We start from the raw sequence: 20,180 nt of genomic DNA, 5'->3' as shown, positions 1-20,180 counted from the left end.
AGCTTATGGCTTCCACTGCTCTCAGAGTCTCTTGTGAGACCAGAACAAGGTGCAGCAACACTGCAGCTAGGACAAAGCAGGATCGTGGGAGGACTCAGGTAAGAGTTTAGGGAGGCGGGGGGAAGGAACAGGAAGTGGAAGTTCCTTGGTGGCAGTGAAATATCAAATGAGAGCCACAAAGGAAACTGTTTTTGGACGATTTAAAAAGGTGCAAAATTTAGAAACACCAACCGCACATTACAGCTGCAACAGAGCATACTTTGTGTACCTTCTTTAGCTCACAAAAAAAACTGTTTCTCGCATAAAAGAGCTAATTGGTTGTGCTTCCCCAGTTTTTCTATATTGCTGACCTCAAGATTATAGATGTCTGAATGCATGCAGAAGGGTTTCAGGAGTTGTATATGTATTGCCATTCCATTGTCTTACATTTATGAGTAGGTAAGTATATATTGACAACAAAACCAAAGCTGGCTGGAAGCTCAATCTGTGGTTTGGGTTAAATATAAATTGAACACTATTTATCCCCATATCTAGCGATATCATATCACTGAATGAAGCCTCAGAACATTTGCACTGTTTATATAACATTTATAACATTTGAGTTATAAGCCCATTTACACCACACCTGTGAAATTTACCAGGATGACAAGATGAAAAACAAAATGTTAGTAAAACACAGTAAAATATGAAAAAGCTAGATTTACCTATTATTTTGAAAGAAAAAGAAAAAGAATAAATTGGGAAGCCAAACAGAGTCTTATGCTCTATCACATAAAGAAATTCACCTGTTCAGTAAAAAATGTAGCACATAAACCATCATCATAAATATTTGAGAGTCAACTATCCATAATTCATGCAATTTCAAATACTCTTTTTGTACAGCTCCAGTTAACATGCTTGTGTGACATTTTAATCACACAATCTACAATCTGACCTGAAGATTTACAGTGCTGCAGTATTTCATGTATGTACTGTATATGTTTCCCTCAGGCAGATGTATGTATTTTGTTTGCAGTCTCCATTTCTAACATTCCTCCTAGGCTAAGCAATGACATTACTGACACAAAAGTGTGCCGAGTGTTGGCACGTTATGTGTCATGGACATTACTTCTCTACAAAAGAGACATGGAAAATGACTGATGGCTTGAAGGAAAACACCTTCAAGCAGCTGTAACTCAGAGTATATAAATGCTCTAATTTATTGTAGATTGTTGTGCATGTCATATAAATAGTCATTTAGTCAATAGTCAGGTACCTAGGTGCCTTCTAGCCACCGGAGAACTAAAAGTACAACATGCCCTTCCAAATCTAAAATATATTCTCATCTTGGAGCTGAGGAATATATTATAACTTTAAAAATGTGGATCTTCATAAACAATACATGTATTTACAAAGGCCCCTTTTACACAGGCATTACATCTGTCCCTTTTTTGTCTATCCAACAATGGATGAAAAATAGACAGCAATGCATTTCTATGGGCAAACAAATGTAAACAAATGCTCCATCTGCATCTGTTCAGGTCTGGATAAACCTTAAAGGATGTAAATGGATGTCAAAGGTCAAGGGTGATTATTGCATCCACTTTTGCATTGGTTGATTGGAGTTGGCACTCCCAACAACCATGATTTATCCCTGCTTATCAGAATGTAAACAAAAAAGCTGTAAATTAAAAAAATTTAAATGGCGTAGATTCCCCCCCTCCACCATTCTTAACAGACCACTTGGGTCTGGTATGAGTTTTGGGAGGACCTCATGCCAAAAAAATTGTAGTGTAGTGATGTCAGCAAGGGGACCCCCAGATCCCCCCACCCCTATGTGAATGAGCAGGGGTACTCGTTCCCCAAGAAAAGTGGTCCAGCGATGTCAATCACTTTAAACGATGGCCACCAACATCTAATTTTTATCAGGATTTTTCCCCTCTGTTTTCATCTGGTGAAACGCATCTCCTGAATTAAAGGGCCTACACTCTGAATAAAAGGGCAACAGAGACATATTTGGGCAGCAGTGATGTTTATAACACCTGTGCACTTCTACATTTAAATCAAACATAAATGTCTGTGAATTTTAGCTGCTTCCACCTTTTAACACTCTCATATGTGTTAGACCATAATAATAATAATAATAATTAAAAAAAAAGGATGTAGCACTTGCAACAAAAATATATTCTAAATTACTCCAAAATTTTTATCCACCAATTATCTGTGCAAAAAATGTCCCACATGCACCAGACTCTGCATTATTTTGAGCGTGTCACTTTAAATCTTTGCTACAGTGCCTTGCGAAAGTATTCGGCCCCCTTGAACTTTGCAATCTTTTGCCACATTTCAGGCTTCAAACATAAAGATACAAAACTGTAATTTTTTGTGAAGAATCAACAACAAGTGGGACACAATCATGAAGTGGAACGAAATTTATTGGATATTTCAAACTTTAACAAATAAAAAACTGAAAAATTGGGCGTGCATAATTATTCAGCCCTTTTACTTTCAGTGCAGCAAACTCACTCCAGAAGTTCAGTGAGGATCTCTGAATGATCCAATGTTGACCTAAATGACTAATGATGATAAATAGAATCCACCTGTGTGTAATCAAGTCTCCGTATAAATGCACCTGCACTGTGATAGTCTCAGTGGTCCATTTAACCACTTAAGCCCCGGAGGATTTGGCTGCTAAACGACCAGGGGGTATTTTGCGATTCGGCACTGCGTGATTTTAACGGACAATTGCGTGGTCGTGCGACGCTGTACCTAAACGAATTTGGCGTCCTTTTTTTTCCCCACAAACAGAGCTTTCTTTTGGTGGTATTTGATCACCTGTGCGATTTTTTGATCATGCGCTATAAACAAAAAAAGAGCGTAAATTTTGCAAAAATAGCAATATTTTTCACATTTTTTTATAAGAAATTCCCCCCCAAAAAAATGTAAAAATCAAAATTTTTTAACATTTTCGGCCAATTTGTTTTATGCTACCTATGTTTGGTAAAAAAAAAATCGCAAAAAGCGTATTTTGATTGGTTTGCGCAAAAGTTATCGCGTTTACTAACAAAGGGAAAGATTTTTGTCATTTTTGTTGTTTTTTTTAACGCGTAATGGCGGCGATCTGCGATTTTGTTTGCGGTAGTGCGACATTGCGGCGGACAGATCGGACCCTTGACTGACATTTTTGACACTTTTGGGGTTACCAGTGACATTTCTACAGTAATCAGTGCTATACATATGCACTGTTACTGTAAAAATACACTGGCAGTGAAGGGGTTAACTTTTCTTGAAAGGGAGGGGCTATGTGTGTCCCTAGGGGCGTGCTTTCTACTGTGATTGGCTGTGGTTTCAGATGTATGAACGGTGATCAACGGTTCTACGTAGTAGAACCGTATGATCATCTTTCATACACAGGGGAGAATGACAGGCAGCTTGTTTACACAAGCCGCCTGACTTTCTCCCTCTCCCGACATCGGGTCCGCCGGTCACACGCGCGGGGGGGTCCGTGACCAGGCGGGAGAGGGAGCGCGCCTCCGGGGGTGTGTGCTCGCTCCCTAGACCCTCACAAGCAAGCGACGTAGACCTACGTCAGTTTGCCTGTGAGGGGCTGACCGCCGACGTAGATAGTCGTGCGGCGGTCGGCAAGTGGTTAAAGCGCAGAGAGCATCATGAAGAACAAGGAACACACCAGGCAGGTCCGAGATACTGTTGTGGAGAAGTTTAAAGCCAGATTTTGATACAAAAAGATTACCCAAGCTTTAAACATCCCAAAGAGCACTGTGCAAGCGATAATATTGAAATGGAAGGAGTATCAGACCACTGCAAATCTACGAAGACCTGGCCATCCCTCTAATCTTTCATCTCATACAAGGAGAAGGCTGATCAGAGATGCAGCCAAGAGGCCCATGATCACTCTGGATGAACTGCAGAGATCTACAGCTGAGGTGGGAGACTCTGTCCATAGGACAACAATCAGTCGTACAAATCTGGCCTTTATGGAAGAGTGGTAAGAAGAAAGCCATTCCTTAAAGATATCCATAAAAAGTGTTGTTTAAAGTTTGCCACAAGCCACCTGGGAGACACACCAAACATGTGGAAGAAGGTGCTCTGGTCAGATGAAACCAAAATTGAACTTTTTAGCAACAATGTAAAACGTTATGTTTGGCGTAAAAGCAACACAGCTCATCACCCTGAACACACTATCCCCACTGTCAAACATGGTGGTGGCGGCATCATGGTTTGGGCCTGCTTTTCTTCAGCAGGGACAGGGAAGATGGTTAAAATTGATGGGAAGATGGATGGAGCCAAATAGAGGACCATTCTGGAAGAAAACCTGATGGAGTCTGCAAAAGACCTGAGACTGGGACGGAGATTTGTCTTCCAACAAGACAATGATCCAAAACATAAAGCAAAATCTACAATGGAATGGTTCATAAATAAACATATCCAGGTGTTAGAATGGCCAAGTCAAAGTCCAGACCTGAATCCAATCGAGAATCTGTGGAAAGAACTGAAAACTGCTGTTCACAAACGCTCTCCATCCAACCTCACTGAGCTCCAGCTGTTTTGCAAGGAGGAATGGGCAAAAAGTTCAGTCTCTCGATGTGCAAAACTGATAGAGACATACCCCAAGCGACTTACAGCTGTAATCGCAGCAAAAGGTGGCGCTACAAGGTATTAACTTAAGGGGGCTGAATAATTTTGCATGCCCAATTTTTCAGTTTTTTATTTGTTAAAAAAGTTTGAAATATCCAATAAATGTCGTTCCACTTTATGATTGTGTCCCACTTGTTGTTGATTCTTCACAAAAAATTACAGTTTTATATCTTTATGTTTGAAGCCTGAAATGTGGCAAAAGGTCGCAAAGTTCAAGGGGGCCGAATACTTTCGCAAGGCACTGTATATTGCCACCATAACTTTGTTCACACTTCTACTCTTCCACCTTGAGTAATGTTAGTGCTTCACCCCAATCGGTTGTGCTCTCACCTGATTAGTTTGACATGAAATACAAGGTCAAAATAAGATCATGTACCCTTTATATGGGATCCACTAAATTTTGGAAATGCTGTCACCATTATCCTCAGGAAGTGGTTTATACCATCCACAAACTCCCAGTAGATTTTAGCACCAATTCTCTTTAAAATGTCTCCTTCATGCTGAATATGGCAGCTCAGATCCTCCACTCAGCATCATACAAAAGAGAACACCCTGTAGTATTTCACCTTTTTTAAAAACCTTGTTTCCCACACACCAGAAAATGACTGGTCATACTTCTCCTATGGATCACAGGAGTGCAGTTCCTTCTGCACTCCTTTGACCTGTTTTCAGCCGACAGCAGACTAAAGTCACTCACCCGATCCAGGCTCAGGAAAGATACTGACCATATGGTTAGGATGCACCCAGATTCTTGGACCGACACCTGGCTCAGCCTCTCAGCAATCCACTGAGAGCCTAAGCCAGAAACACCCCGCCCCCTCCACAGGCCAGTGCTCCAGTAAGCACTGGAGGGGAGAGCAGAGTGGTGCTGACTAACTGTCATGGTTCTTTGCTCAGAGTAGAGGGGGAGAACTGAGCAATCAGCGATGTTTGATGGCTCAGTTCTCACTGTAGAGCCAGCATCCACCAGATGCAGCATCGGACCGATGCTGCATCCACCTAGGTAAATATAATTGTTTAAGAAGTCCCAAATTTATTTTATTCGCACTACTATATACAAGCAACAATCGGTAAAACTTGCCAGCATTCAGCCCCAGCAGGCTGTAATAGATATCGCACTTCCTGGGTACTCCGTGTGAGATGACGTTATCCAACTAGCCCTATTCCTACGCATTTCGTTACAGGGTCAGGGATTTATAGGGTGGGGCCTTCAATTAAGAGCCCTGTGCGCATGCACCGGTGATGTCACCAGCCCCCCCCCCCCCCCGTGACAGTGGGCAGAGGATCCTCTCCCCATGCCTGCTATCACATTTTTAAAAACAGCCTCATCATTCATTCACAGGAATCTGTGAATGAGAGAACTAAGTCCTTTCTGCTACTGCCGCAGATAGCTTGTGGTTCTCAATGAAGTGTGAGGAAGCTGATGAGCACTTTTGTAGTTCATTCACAAGCCCTGCAGCTTTCAAATTGACAGCCCATACAGAGGTATGGCTGAAAGCTGTAGGGCTTGTCTGCAGAAGCCTGACATTGCACCCTTGATCTTTGCACATTCCTGCGGGAAAAAATAATAAACCCACACTTTTTTTCTGCAAAAATATGTGAATTTAGAATTTTTCTAAAAGATGAACTTAGCCTTTAAAGCAACCCTTTTGTTTTAAAATGTTTAAAAAACACTGCTAAATGAGAACTATTCCACTTAGAATGAACTCGCTAGTGTTTTAGTATTTTCCTTAAAACAACACTTATTTCTCTAATGAGTGCTACCATTTTGCCTCTTACATAGCACTGAGGACTTAGGCTGTCAATCATGGCTCAAACTTCAAATAAACCTCTGCCTTTCCTGTGACAGTAATGGGTCAGTGCTTTCTTCCTTTGTCAGCAGCTGGGGGTGTAGTCAGAGACAGAGGCAAGAACTTAGCTGCTGTCTTTTGTTAAAATGGCAACATCTGCATATCAGTAACAGTGCTGTTTAGCTGCAAGTTTTGAGGAAAAGGTAGTGCATCTAAAAAACTGATAGAATGACTAACTACTGACTGAAAATATTTGTGGCATCAAAAAGTTCACTTTAATAAACGCTAGGTTTTTAAAACATTATAATACTGTACTTTACCAGGATCATTTACATTTAGCGGAATACCTAAAATTACATATAAGACCTCTTTAAAAAAAAGTGCTGTTGAAGAAATGCGCAGCCAGGTTTGATGCCTAGCAAATTTGTGTGCACTTATTATTACACACATTTATTTATTTATTTACAACCATCACACATAACCAGACAGTACCTTTTATTTACTCTCATATTCAGACTCTAGCAGCTATTATCCATTTAATACAATTAAAGACTGTATGATGACTGTAGAAATGCCAGTATGATAAAAAAAATTTACATTTAAAGGCAATAAACAATTTGTTACACCCTGGGGTCAGATAACGCAAGTAAGCGAAAGGAGAATTCAACCTTCCATTCAATAAAACAAAGCACAGAACTTCAATCAATTTCCTAAGTCCTGTTTGCAGAGACAGTTGGGTTAGGTCATGGGTGTACAACCTTTTGCCTTCTCTGGGCCACACCCAACACATTGAGTGTAGAGAAATTTTCTCAGGCTGCATATAATATATATACTATAGTTAAGGTATATAAGTAATAAAACGCCAGCCGTGCCCTTCCCGCGTCGCCAGGACCCCCCACTTCCCGCACTAATTTAACACAACTGGAGGATGATGAAATGGAATCAGGATACAGAGGTTTACTTCTTCTGAGAGTTATTAAAGGAACACTCTAACCACCATGACCACTTCAGTGATTGAAGTGGTCATGGTGGTGGGAGTCAGAAACACTGCACATGCTGGGATATTTACAGTTATATGCTGGGGGATAGTTGCACCCCTAGCACATATGACTTAGGCAGCCAGAAAATGTCATGTCTTTATTCATACATGTATGAACAAGGACATGATATATTATGACAAAACACAACTAGTTATTAAAAAACACATTGCAACAATATACACATGCTAATGTACATACCTTTTGTACTTATTTTGCAGAGTGCTGGCGGTTATTGCTGGCGGTTACTGCTGGCGGGTACTGCTGGTGCGGTTACTGCTGGCGATTACTGCTGGTGGGTAATGCTGGTGGTTACTGCCGGTGGGCAGTGCTGGCAGTTATTGCTGGCAGGTAGTGCTGGGGGGTACTGCTGGTGGATAATGCTGGTGGGTAATGCTGGCAGGTAGTGTTGGTGGGTACTGCTGGTGGGTAGTGTTGGTAGGTAATGCTGGTGGTTACTGCTGGCGGGAAATGCTGGTGGGTAATGCTGGCGGGTAGTGTTAGTGGGTACTGTTGGCGGGTAGTGTTGGTGAGTAATGCTGGCGGTTATTGCTGGCGGGGTCAGCAGGCAGTTACTGCTGGTGGGTACTGCTGGTGGGTAATGCTGGTGGTTACTGCTGGCAGGTAATTCTGGTGGGTAATGCTGGCGGGTAATGCTGGTGGGTACTGCTGGCACCGCTGGCGGGTAATGCTGGTCATACGGGTACTGCTGGTCATGATGTCGGGTACTGCTTGAGGAAGCAGCGGCTGCAGTAGAGAGCAGAGCCGCTGCTTCCTGTATGGCTCCTGTCACAGGTGGAGTGCATTTAATATCACTCCGCCTGTGAAAGAGCCGGAACTATAAAGGAAGCAGCGGTTCTGTCACTGACTCCAGACATCCTAAGTCTCCCGCGGCAGCCGGGAGATCGCACGGCACTTGCAGGTGTCCGTGAGCCGCTGGCCAAAGGCGGGAGACTGTCTGGAGTTCCGTGGCAGGTGGGCCGCATTGCCTGCGGTTCCGGGCCACATGCTGCCCCCGGGCCGCGGGTTGGACATGCCTGGTTTAGGTTATTGCACCTTGATCATTAACAGCAACATGAAATACCAGATAACGTAAATGTATACGCACACGCCAAAATTTATCTTATTACCGGTATCTATGTATTTGCAGTGCTTGTAAACTAACGCAATGTTAAAAACAGTAAAAAAAAATAAGTAAAATAGGCTTTTATTTTTATTTTCCAAAATGAGATATTTTTTGTGATGACTTTTGATTTTGACCCACGTATATAAGCATATATGATAAAAAACAAAGGTTTTTCATGATGCCCTCAAATAGACCCAGTTGCGAACCTTGACGAATAGTATGGGGTTTCTCCTAGTAATAGAGCATTGAAGATTTCTTGTCAGCTTGACTTTCCCATACCAATATCTATGTATTTGATTTCCTGGCTCTCCATATTGGCTGAGACCACTGCAATCTTACTTGTGTTCTGGAGATTTATTTATTAAAAAATACATTCAACATAGTAGTAGGAGTGACATCACCCCTGTTTCATTATGGCCGTAGTGAGTAGATAAAGCCAATAAAGGGATGGCACAACTGTTGACTCGGAGACATATATATTAACCCACAGGGTCAATCAGTCCACTATTTTCCGTAATTGACAGAATTACTAGTTTTTTTAATGAATTAAGTACACACAGTATAAAAGTATAAAGACTTACTTGTGCTTTCTTGTCAAGTGGCTTTGAAGTCGGGGGCAAGATCTGATTGTCTCTGGACAACTTCTGTACAAAATCTATGCGTCTAAAGTCTTCTCTCCCTTGTAGTTTGCACATGACCCCAGCCTTCAGGGTAGGAGAGAGAGCAAATAAATATTTAAATCCACAATCCCAGGACATGGTAAGCTTACATAAGACTCATAATATATTCCTCAGTGATATAACAGAAAACAAGTCCCACGTTAAATTAAGCCAAGTGGGTGCTCTCTGGCTTCGAAACAAACATAAACTAAAATCACAATCCACTATGTGTGCAACTGATATACACAGACTATTTGCTTGTTCCTCTCCACCTATTTCCTGTTGCATGAGGGAATTGTAACAAGAGGTTGAAAACCCATGGGAAAGACTGGCCAGGAACAACTATGATTGTGGATGAAGTGATTAGGCTCGTCATTCCTAAAAATAACATTGTAGCACCTCCTTTTCATCTACTTCAGTTCTTGGCCCTGACCACAAAACAAGTTGTCAAGTTTAGCGAATACAGGGAACTATTGTTGAATGAGTTAGAAGTACAGGATATATTTGACACTCTGGTGTTTGTTTGCAATGATCTTATGAAAGCTTGGAAATCTGACTTTAAATTAAAGGCTGAGTTCATCTTTAGTAAAAAAACAAATAATAGATGCACATTATTTTGCAGAGGAAAAAAGTGCATTTATTACGTGTGTTTTTTTTACACTGCAGCCTGCAAAGCATTGTACCTCGGTCAGAGGATCATGGGTGCAATGTCTGGCTCCTGTAGATGCTGCTAACAGCTCTCTGCCTGTACCTCCATATGGGCAGACAGTAACTCAGCTGCAGGAATTGTCAGTGAGCTATGAGGGTGCTGATCAATGCCATCGTACTTAATAGAGAATAACTAGCCGTCTGCCGCAGTGGAAGACAGGACTTGTAGTTCATTCATTCACAGATCCGAAAGTAGCCACGCACAGCTGCACTGTTTTTAAAATGTGACAGCGGCTGCAGGAAGAAAAACGTGGTGGTGGGTGCTGACGAAGGTGGTGGATGCTGACTATGTTACATGTTACACCTTAAATATGGGTGTAACATGTAACATGGTCAGAAGGTCGAACTTAGCCTTTAAATAACTGGGCATTGATTTTAGGGAAATACTTTTACTGTTCACTGAATTAAAAGTAAGAAAAAATTCATTGTTTGTGGGGTCAATTAACCACTTAAGCCCCGGAAGATTTTACCCCCTTCCTGACCAGGGGGTATTTTGCGATTCGGCACTGCGTGACTTTAACGGACAATTGCGCAGTCGTGCGACATTGTACCTAAACAAATTTGGCGTCCTTTTTTTCCCACAAACAGAGCTTTCTTTTGGTGGTATTTGATCACCTGTGCGATTTTTGATCACGCGCTATAAGCAAAAAAAGAGCGTCAATTTTGCAAAAATAACAATATTTTTCACATTTTTTTATATGAAATTTCCCCCCCAAAAAATGTAAAAATCTAAATTTTTTAACATTTTCAGCCAATTTGTTTTATGCTACCTATGTTTGGTAAAAAAAATCGCAAAAAAGCGTATTTTGATTGGTTTGCGCAAAAGTTATCGCGTTTACTAACAAAGGGAAAGATTTTTGTCATTTTTGTTGTTTGTTTTTTTAACGCGTAATGGTGGCGATCTGCGATTTTTTTTGCGGTACTTCGACATTGCGGCGGACAGATCGGACCCTTGACTGACATTTTTGACACTTTTGGGGTTACCAGTGAAATTTCTACAGTAATCAGTGCTATACATATGCACTGTTACTGTAAAAATACACTGGTAGTGAAGGGGTTAACTTTATTTGAGAGGGAGGGGCTGTGTGTGTCCCTAGGGGCGTGCTTTCTACTGTGATTGGCTGTGGCTTCAGATGTATGAAGAGTGAGCGACGGTTCTACATAGTAGAACCGTATGATCATCCTTCATACACCGGGGAGAATGACAGGCAGCTTGTTTACACAAGCCGCCTGACTTTCTCCCTCTCCCCTGCCGATCGCCGTGTGACCGGCGGACATCGGGTCCGCCGGTCACACGCGCGGGGGGGGGTGCGTGACCGCGCGGGAGCGCGCCTCCGGGGGCGCGCGCTCGCTCCCTAGACCCTCACAAGCGAGCGACGTAGACCTACATCGATTTGCCTGTGAGGGGCTGACTGCCGACGTAGATCTGCGTTAGGCAGTCGGCAAGTGGTTAACCACTTGCCTACAGTGCACTTTCACCCCCTTCCTGCCCAGACCGATTTTCAGCTTTCAGCGCTCTCACACTTTGACTGAGAATTACAATTGTGTCCTTTTTTTCACGCAAATAGAGCTTTCTTTTGATGGTATTTGATCAATACTGGGTTTTTTATTTTTTGTGCTATAAATAAAAAAAACCTGAAAATATCGTGAAAAAAGCATTTTTCTTTGTTTCTGTCATAAAATTTTGCAAATTAGTCATTTTTCTTCACAAATTTTGGCCAAAATTTATACTGCTACTTATCTTTGGTAAAAATAACCCAAGTAAGTGTATATTATTTGGTCTTTGTGAAAGTTATAGAGTCCACAAGCTATGGTGCGAATCATTGAAAATTGATCACACTTGATCACACCTGATGTACTGAAGGCCTATCTCATTTCTTGAGACACTAAAAAGTCAGGAAAGTACAAATACCCCCCAAATGACCCCTTTTTGGAAAGTAGACATTCCAAGGTATTTAATAAGGGGCATGGTGAGTTTTTTGAAGTTTTAATTTTTTCCCACAATGCTTTGCAAAATGAAGTTTTTTTTTTTTTTTTACAAATTGCAGTATTAACAGGTTATTTCTCTCACACAGCATATGTATACTTGCAACTACACCCCAAAACACATTCTACTACTCCTCCTGAGTATGGCGATACCACATGTGTGAGACTTTTTCACAGCCTGGCCACATACAGAGGCCTAACATCCAAGTAGCAGCTTCCGGCATTCTAGGAGCACAAATTACACATATAATTTCCTGACAACCTATCGTACTTTTGAAGGCCCTGGAGCACCAGGACAATGGAAACCCCCATAAAATGACCCCATTTTGGAAAGCAAACAGCCCAACGTATAATTTTTGAGGCATAATGAGTCTTTTGAATATGTCATTTTTTTCCACAAGTTTTTGGAAAATGTGGAAAGAAAATGAAAACACATTTTTTTTACACAAAGCTGTCCATTTATGCAATATTTCTAACACATAGCATGTACATATTAAAAATTGCACCCCAAAATACATTCTGCTATTCCTCCTGAGTATGGCGATACCACATGTGTAACACTTTTTCACAGTCTGGCCACATACATAGGCCTAACATCCAAGTAGCGCTTTACACAAAGTTGTCCATTTATCCACTTTAAGACTGGGCCCATTTTTGACACTTGGTGTTTACAAGCTAAAATCATTTTTTTTGCTAGAAAACTACTTGGAACCCCCAAACATTATATATTTTTTTTAGCAGAGACCCTAGAGAATAAAATGGGGATCGTTGCAATATTTTTTATCACACCATGTTTGCGCAGCAGTCTTCCAAATGCGATTTTTTTGAAAAAAATTCACTTTTTTGAACTAAAAAATAAGAAAACAGTAAATTTAGCCCAATTTTTTTCAATAATGTGAAAGATAATGTTACACCGAGTAATTAGATACCCAACATGTCATGCTTCAAAATTGCGCATGCTCACAGAATGGCGCCAAACATTGGTACTTACAAATCCCCATAGGCAACATTTTTAAAATTTCTGCAGGTTACCAGCTTAAAGTTACAGAGGAGGTCTAGGGCTCAAATTATTGCTCTCGCTCTAACGATCGCGGCGATACCTCACATGTATGGTTTGAACACCGTTTACATATGTGGGCGGGACTTGCGTATGCGTTTGCTTCTGCGCGCGAGCTAACGGGGACAGGGCGCTTTAATTTTTTTTTTTCCTATTTATTTTATTTATTATTTTTTTATTTTTACACAGTTTAAAAAAAAAAAATGTTTTGATCATTTTTATTCCTATTACAAGGAATGTAAACATCCCTTGTAATAGAAATAGGCATGACAGGTCCTCTTTATTGTGAGATCTGGGGTCAAAATGACCTCACACCTCACAACTACACTAAAAAATAAAAAAAAAATAAAAATTGTTGAAAGAGGAAAAAAAAAAAAGAAAAAAAAAAAAGCGGCCCTTTAAACCGGTTGCTAGGCAACGTCTTTTGACGTAGCTCCGGTCCTCCAAGACCATAGAGTCGAGTGAGGGCAATCTTGCCCTCACTCGACTTCCTGTCTCTGAGGATCCGGGACCGGATAGTTTTCCCCGCTGCCGGCGGGTCCGGTAAGCTGGGAAAACGTCTGGGACGCGGCAGGAGGGGGGGGGGGGCACCTCTTCCCCTGCACCGTAAGGGTAATTCCGCGGCGAATCCGCCACTGGGACCACCCTTATCTGAAAGCCGACCGCCCGCCGTTTCAAAAAATACCGGGGTTATGGGGGCTATCTGCTGCCATAACCCCAGTATTTAGCTTTTAATGGCCGACGCATATAGTCGTTAGGCGGTCAGTAAGTGATTGCATGTATATGGCAAACAGGTGATGATGACTGATGGGGTGACAGGTGACGATGACTGATGGGGTGACAGGTGACAATGACTGATGGGGTGACAGGTGACGATGATTGATGAGGTGACAGGTGATGATGATTGATGAGGTGACAGGTGACGATGATTGATGAGGTGACAAGTGACGATGATTGATGGGGTGACAGATGACAATCACTGACGGGGTGACATGTGACGATGATTGATGGGATGACAAGTGACGATCACTGATGGGGTGTCAAGTGACGATGATTGATAGGGTGACAGATGACAATGACTGATGGGGTGACAGGTGACGGTGATTGATGGGGTGACAGGTGACGGGCGATGGTCACTGATGGGTGACAGATGACGGGCGATGGTGCACGGTGGTACTGATGGCAGTCTCTGGTGACCGGTGAACTTTAGGCTATGTCCACATGTGAGCGTAGCGATCTCGGGCAGAATCACTGCGATTCTGCCCGCGATCCAGAAATCATTGCAAATCGCGGGGCGCCTGTGCGTTGCCCGTGATTTGCAATAGCACCCCAAACGCTGTGCGATGTTGCTGCGATTTCCGCCTGCCGAATCGCGGTAACATCGCGCAAACAACGCATGACGCCCCCAAAGAAACTCTTGTACCTTTTTTGGGCGTCATGCGTTGTTTGCGCAATGTTACCGCGATTCGGCAGGCGGATATGGCGGCAACATCGCACAGCGTTTGGGGTGCTATTGCAAATCACGGGCAACGCACAGGCGTCCCGCGATTTGCAATGATTTCCGGATTGCGGGCAGAATCGCTTATGGGTGTCAATTTCTGGGCACTGATGAGGTGACTGTTGGGTGACAGGTGACATTGGGGGGGGGGGGGCTGAGGACTGTGTGGGGACATTTATTTGTGTGATTTTACTTTGTGACATGTGTACAGAGCAGTAACTCACTATTTCTAGCTCTTCTCCCCTCACACTGGAAGCTGTATGAGGAGAGAAGAGCTAGTAACAGTGAGTTACTGCTCTTTGTTTACATTTTGTGATCGGCTGTGAATGGATTCACAGCCGATCACATAGTAAACAGTCACTGTCAGTGACTGTTTACTACTGCCGGTGACAGCTGTGTTCCTACGGAACACAGTGCCACCGACATGACCGCGCTGCGTGCTCCCGATCGCGCATGCGCGGTCATCTCCCGGGCACCTCCATTGTGATCGGCTGTGTCATTGGAACACAGCTGATCACGTGGGAAACAGCCACGCCCATTGGCTGTTTCTCCCTGCCGGTGACAGGGGGGGGGTCCCGGGGACACCCCGACACCGGCAGTGCAGGGCGGCGCGCACGCGATCGCGCGCCTGCCCTGCTTAAAGTGCCGCCGTTATATGACGGCGGCCCAGGATAATGGTCGCTACGCTCCGCCGTCATATGACGGCGGGCGGGCGGCAAGCGGTTAAAGAAAGAGGTTTCACTTGCCTTATTGAATTTATATTCTATTTTACATTATGAAGCATCCAGAAGGATGAGTGAGACCACATTACTATAGCAGTCGTGGAGGGACCCCCATGGTCAGGAGTTCTTAATCAATCAATCAAGAAGCCAGTGGGTAATTTAGCCCACTAAAGTACATTTATAATCACAGCTTTAGCATCGTATGGACTTGTGTGGTCCTTAAAGTGTTTTTAACTCTTAAAAAAAAAAATGTTCCTGTTCCTTTAAAGCATGCATATCAGCACAGTGCTTGTGCTGTGTAATTAGGCCCCTTGTATAATCTAAAATACCTGGTTGATCGTGCCTGGTTCTGCCCTCCCCCCTGTAAATGGACTGTTTATCATGGCTGCTGAGCTACTGTAATCAGTTTACATGCCTCCGTCATCCGCTGTCTCCCCTCTGTCCTCTCCACCCGCTTGTCAGTTCGTGTCAGTGCTGCTCTGCTCCCCACCCCCTTCCCTTCCTGCTGCTATATTCATAAAATTCCCTGTTAGATAACGTTATGTGCCCGCTCTCCTCCTCTCCTCCCGGCTGATGTCAGCGGGAGTTCTTGGCCCCTCCCACTGTATTTTTTAGACTGGGAGAGGAGAGCAGCGAGCAGCCACATGAGTGCCAGAAGGCACTCTGAAATAAGGTAGGAATCAGCATATTTTTTATAAAGCACATACAGTGGGCATGTTATCTAACACAGTGGTTCTCAATTCCGGTCCTCGGGACCCACTAACAGGCCAGATTTTAAGTATTACCTTGGGGGATGCAGACTAGAATACTGCAATCACTGAGCAGCAAATGAGATCACCTGTGATGTAATTTAGTTATCTTGCAAACCTGGCCTGTTGGTGGGTCCCGAGGACCGGAGTTGAGAACCACTGATCTAACAGAGGGGATTGTATGATCATGACAAAGTGGCTTTATAACCACTTTAAGAGTGGTCATGGCAAGGTGCCTAGGGTAACATTGAAACATTAAAGCTAAACTCCAGCCTCATCTTCAATATTGTACAGTTGTACCAGCTTCTCTCCTTTACTGAAATTTCTTTGACATTTCACTGCACAATGTAAGCGTCTCCAATGCGCATTAGAAGCAGCAGCAAGTTAGAGCCTACCATATTTCCTAGCTGGATGACATCCCAAATCATTTAGCCTTTCCCCCCCAGCCTGGCTGTCCCTGCATTTTTTGGATTTCAGTCCTTTCAATGACTGAGGCTCAGCATCACATGTAAAGTTTTACTAAACCCACAACAGAAAAATCAGTCTGTATATGCAGTAAAGTATACTTCTTATACTCACTGTTGAATTTAAGGGGTTAATCCTATGCATTGTGTAAAAAGGCTGTTTGATCCTATATGCACAGATCCTCTTCCTCCTGCACTGTCTCCTTGGACAAGTCCGGATGAGACCCAGTGTGTAGAGTCAGGCTGCACATGCTCAGTTTGGTCTCTGTTGCTGTAGAGAACATTTCCTGTTTGAATTTTTGTTTTGGAACCGTTCATGTGATCGCCACAGCGCCAATAAGTGCTAGCAGGACAGAGGGTCGAGGTCAGTCAGCGTCAGAAGACATGTGAGAGGAGAGTGAAATCTCCTCCTACAGGAACATTTAGTGCTCGGCCGGAAACTTCTATATATCACCTGACCACTGTATACCGCTCGTCAGAAAAGGTATTTCATGAAAAAAACATTTTTATAGGTTTAATGAAAAAAACACATTTATAGGTTGTGTGTACTGCGGGGGTGTGGATACATTTTTGTTACATTCATGGGTTTAGTAATAATTGCATGCAAATACAACCTGCCTAGGAATGCCCACGCCTCCAGACTAACACCCACCCATCAAATTATTGTGATTGTTGTGTACCTCCTCCAAAGAATCAGCCCATTGCTTGTGTAAGCTGGGGAACAGGTAGCAGGTGCAAAGCTCCCTGGAATGAGCAGTCTTTCAGGCACAGATACCAAATCCAGTGTGGTAGTGACAAACAGTGCAGTGTTTATTGGTACTATATACAAGTCTATATACAGGTTTATATACAGGTGCTGTACAGTGCTTTAAGGAAAACAAGCAGGAATAATAATAATAAACAAAAGCCTAGCCGTGTCCCGGCGCTTACTACACACAATGCAGTCCCTCACTAACACAGACTGAGCAAGCCTACAGCTTGTCAGCTTCCAAAGACACAAACTGGTAGTTTTACTGACCTTCTGCTCTCATAGACAAACATTGTCTGTTTTCCCAGGCTGAGAGAGCCCTGGCTGTCTGTCTCAGGTGAGTTTAAATTGGCCTGGGGAAGAGGACCAAGACCTGAACTGGATCATGGATCAGAGATCCCTAAAGGTATACGAGAGATGCCTGGGAGATGTATAAACCCCGAACAGGACTTTTCCTGGCTCTCTCTGGGATGCTCTGCTACATATCCCCCCCCCCCTTGTTTCAACCCCAGGGTTGGAACACCTGTGGCCCAACAGGAGTGAACACGGGACAGGGCATCTACATTCCCCATCTCAACACCTGGCCTGTGTTTTACAGCGAAGGAGTAATCTTGTAGAGCCAAAAACCACCGGTTCACCCGTCTATTAGTCTCCTTCTTTTGGGCCATCCATTTCAGAGGAGCATGGCCAGTTATCAATTCAAACTGGCGCCCTAACAGATAGTAGCTTAGCGCGTCCAAGGCCCACTTTATGGCTAAACATTCCTTTTCAATGACTGCATACTTTCTCTCGTGTTCATTAAGCTTTCTGCTCAGGTACACCACAGGGTGTTCTTCCCCATTGTGTACCTGTGACAATAAGGCCCCAATACCTACATCAGACGCATCCGTCTGAACCAAGAAATTTTTGGAGAAATCAGGGGAGTACAACACTGGCTGTGCTTCTTTAAGACTTGGAAAGACTCCTCTGCTATTGGGGACCATTTCACCATTACTGATTCTTTCCCTTTCGTAAGGTCGGTCAGTGGGACAGCTAGAGTTGCAAAATTCGGGATAAACCTCCTATAGTACCCTGCAATTCCAAGAAAGGCTCTGACCTGCTTCTTGTTTGCAGGACGTGGCCATTCTTGGATGGCTTCTACTTTGATTAACTGCGGTTTAATGACTCCACGACCAATAGTGTAGCCCAAATACCTGGCTTCCTCTAAACCAATGGCACATTTTTTGGGGTTTGCTGTAAAACCTTCCTTGAAGAGGGAATCCAGAACAGCCTGTACACGGGGCAAGTGAGACTCCCAGTCATTGCTATGTACCACTATATCATCCAGATAGGCAGCTGCATACTGTCGGTGAGGTCTTAGGTTCCTGTCCATGGCCCTCTGAAATGTCGCAGGGGCATTTTGCAACCCAAAAGGCATTTTTTTATACTGAAATGAACCCTCTGGGGTAACAAACGCAGTCTTTTCTTTGGCGCTACCAGTCAGGGGTATTTGCCAATATCCTTTGGTCAAGTCTAAAGTAGTTAGATAGCTGGCTTTGCCAAGTCTGTCTATAAGTTCGTCCACTCTGGGCATTGGGTACGTGTCAAACTTTGTCACTGCATTGAGTTTTCTGAAGTCGTTACAGAACCTCCAAGTACCATCCAGTTTTGGGACTAAAACGATGGGGCTTGACCAGTAACTATTGGATTGCTTAATGACATCTAGCTCAAGTATCCTTTTTACTTCGTCACTAATGTCCTTTCTCCTAGCTTTGGGAATTCGGTATGGTTTAAGCTTGACACGGACCCCAGGTTCAGTAACAATATCATGCTGAACCGTGGAAGTCATACCAGGTAACTCTGAAAATTTCTCTCTATTCCTCATTAGGAACTCTCTAGCTTCTTGTTGTTGGGAATAAGACAGGGTGTCTGGAATCGTGACCTCAGCGACCCGAGTGGACTCAGTACCCTTAGATGTTACAGGGACGGACCTCGCAGTTAAGGCCAGCCGATCCTTCCAGGGCTTTAACAGATTAATATGGTAAATCTGCTCTGGCTTCCTTTTTCCTGGATGATGCACTTTATTATTGACCTCCCCAACTCTTTCCAATACTTCGAAGGGACCCTGCCACTAAGCTAGGAACTTGCACTCGACAGTGGGAACTAACACCAGGACCCTGTCACCAGGTGAGAAGACACGGAGTCGGGCTCCCCTGTTGTATATTCTCTGTTGGGCTGCCTGTGCCTGCAGTAAGTGTTCCTTTACCATAGGCATGATCGCTGCAATCCTGTCCTGCATTTGAGCGATGTGCTCAATGACACATTTATGGGGTGTCTGCTCCCCCTCCCAGATTTCCTTGGCTATGTCTAAGAGTCCCCGAGGGTGTCTCCCATAAAGCAACTCAAAAGGAGAGTATCCTGTAGAGGACTGGGGTACTTCCCTGATGGCGAACATCAGGTATGGAATCAAGAAGTCCCAGTTTTTTCCATCCTTGTCCACAACCTTTTTTAACATACTCTTTAATGTTTTATTGAAGCATTCTACAAGGCCATCAGTTTGAGGGTGGTATACGGAACTCCGCAACTAGGTCACCTTAAATAACTTGCACAACTCTTTAATTATTCGTGACATAAATGGAGTGCCCAGGTCCGTAAGGACCTCCTTAGGGATCCCAACGCGACTGAACACCATGAACAACTCTTTAGCAATGTTCTTAGCGGATGCAGTGCGTAAGGGAACTTCCTCGGGGTAACGTGTAGCATAATCCATGATTACAAGAATGTGTTGATGACCCCGGGCAGATTTGGGAAGTGGACCTACGAGGTCCATGGCGATCCTCTCAAAGGGCACTTCAATAATAGGTAGGGGCCCTAAAGGACTTCGGAAATGTGGGATAGTGGGACTGACCTCTGACATACAGGACAAGATTGACAATAATTGTCAATATCTTTCTGTATTCCAGGCCAGTAAAACCTGTGTAACACCCTTTCAGTGTTTTTTTCAACCCCTAAATGACCTCCC

At 43.5% G+C, this 20,180-nt stretch overlaps 1 protein-coding gene across 1 annotated transcript in view; it reads right to left on the bottom strand.

Moving 5' to 3' along the window:
- Positions 1-20,180, bottom strand: part of RAPGEF5 (Rap guanine nucleotide exchange factor 5) — a 473,922-nt gene that overhangs the window by 145,543 nt on the left and 308,199 nt on the right. The window contains exon 9 of the mRNA XM_082257324.1: positions 9,170-9,292. Within this exon, the coding sequence (XP_082113450.1) occupies positions 9,170-9,292 (123 nt within the window). The remainder of the gene's footprint in view (positions 1-9,169; positions 9,293-20,180) is intronic.

This window comes from Pelophylax lessonae (assembly GCF_965119305.1).
Source record: "Pelophylax lessonae genome assembly, chromosome: 5".
Classification (NCBI taxonomy): domain Eukaryota; kingdom Metazoa; phylum Chordata; class Amphibia; order Anura; family Ranidae; genus Pelophylax; species Pelophylax lessonae.
Note: the sequence above shows the minus strand (reverse complement) of the source record. Positions and strands in the feature narration are given on the sequence as shown.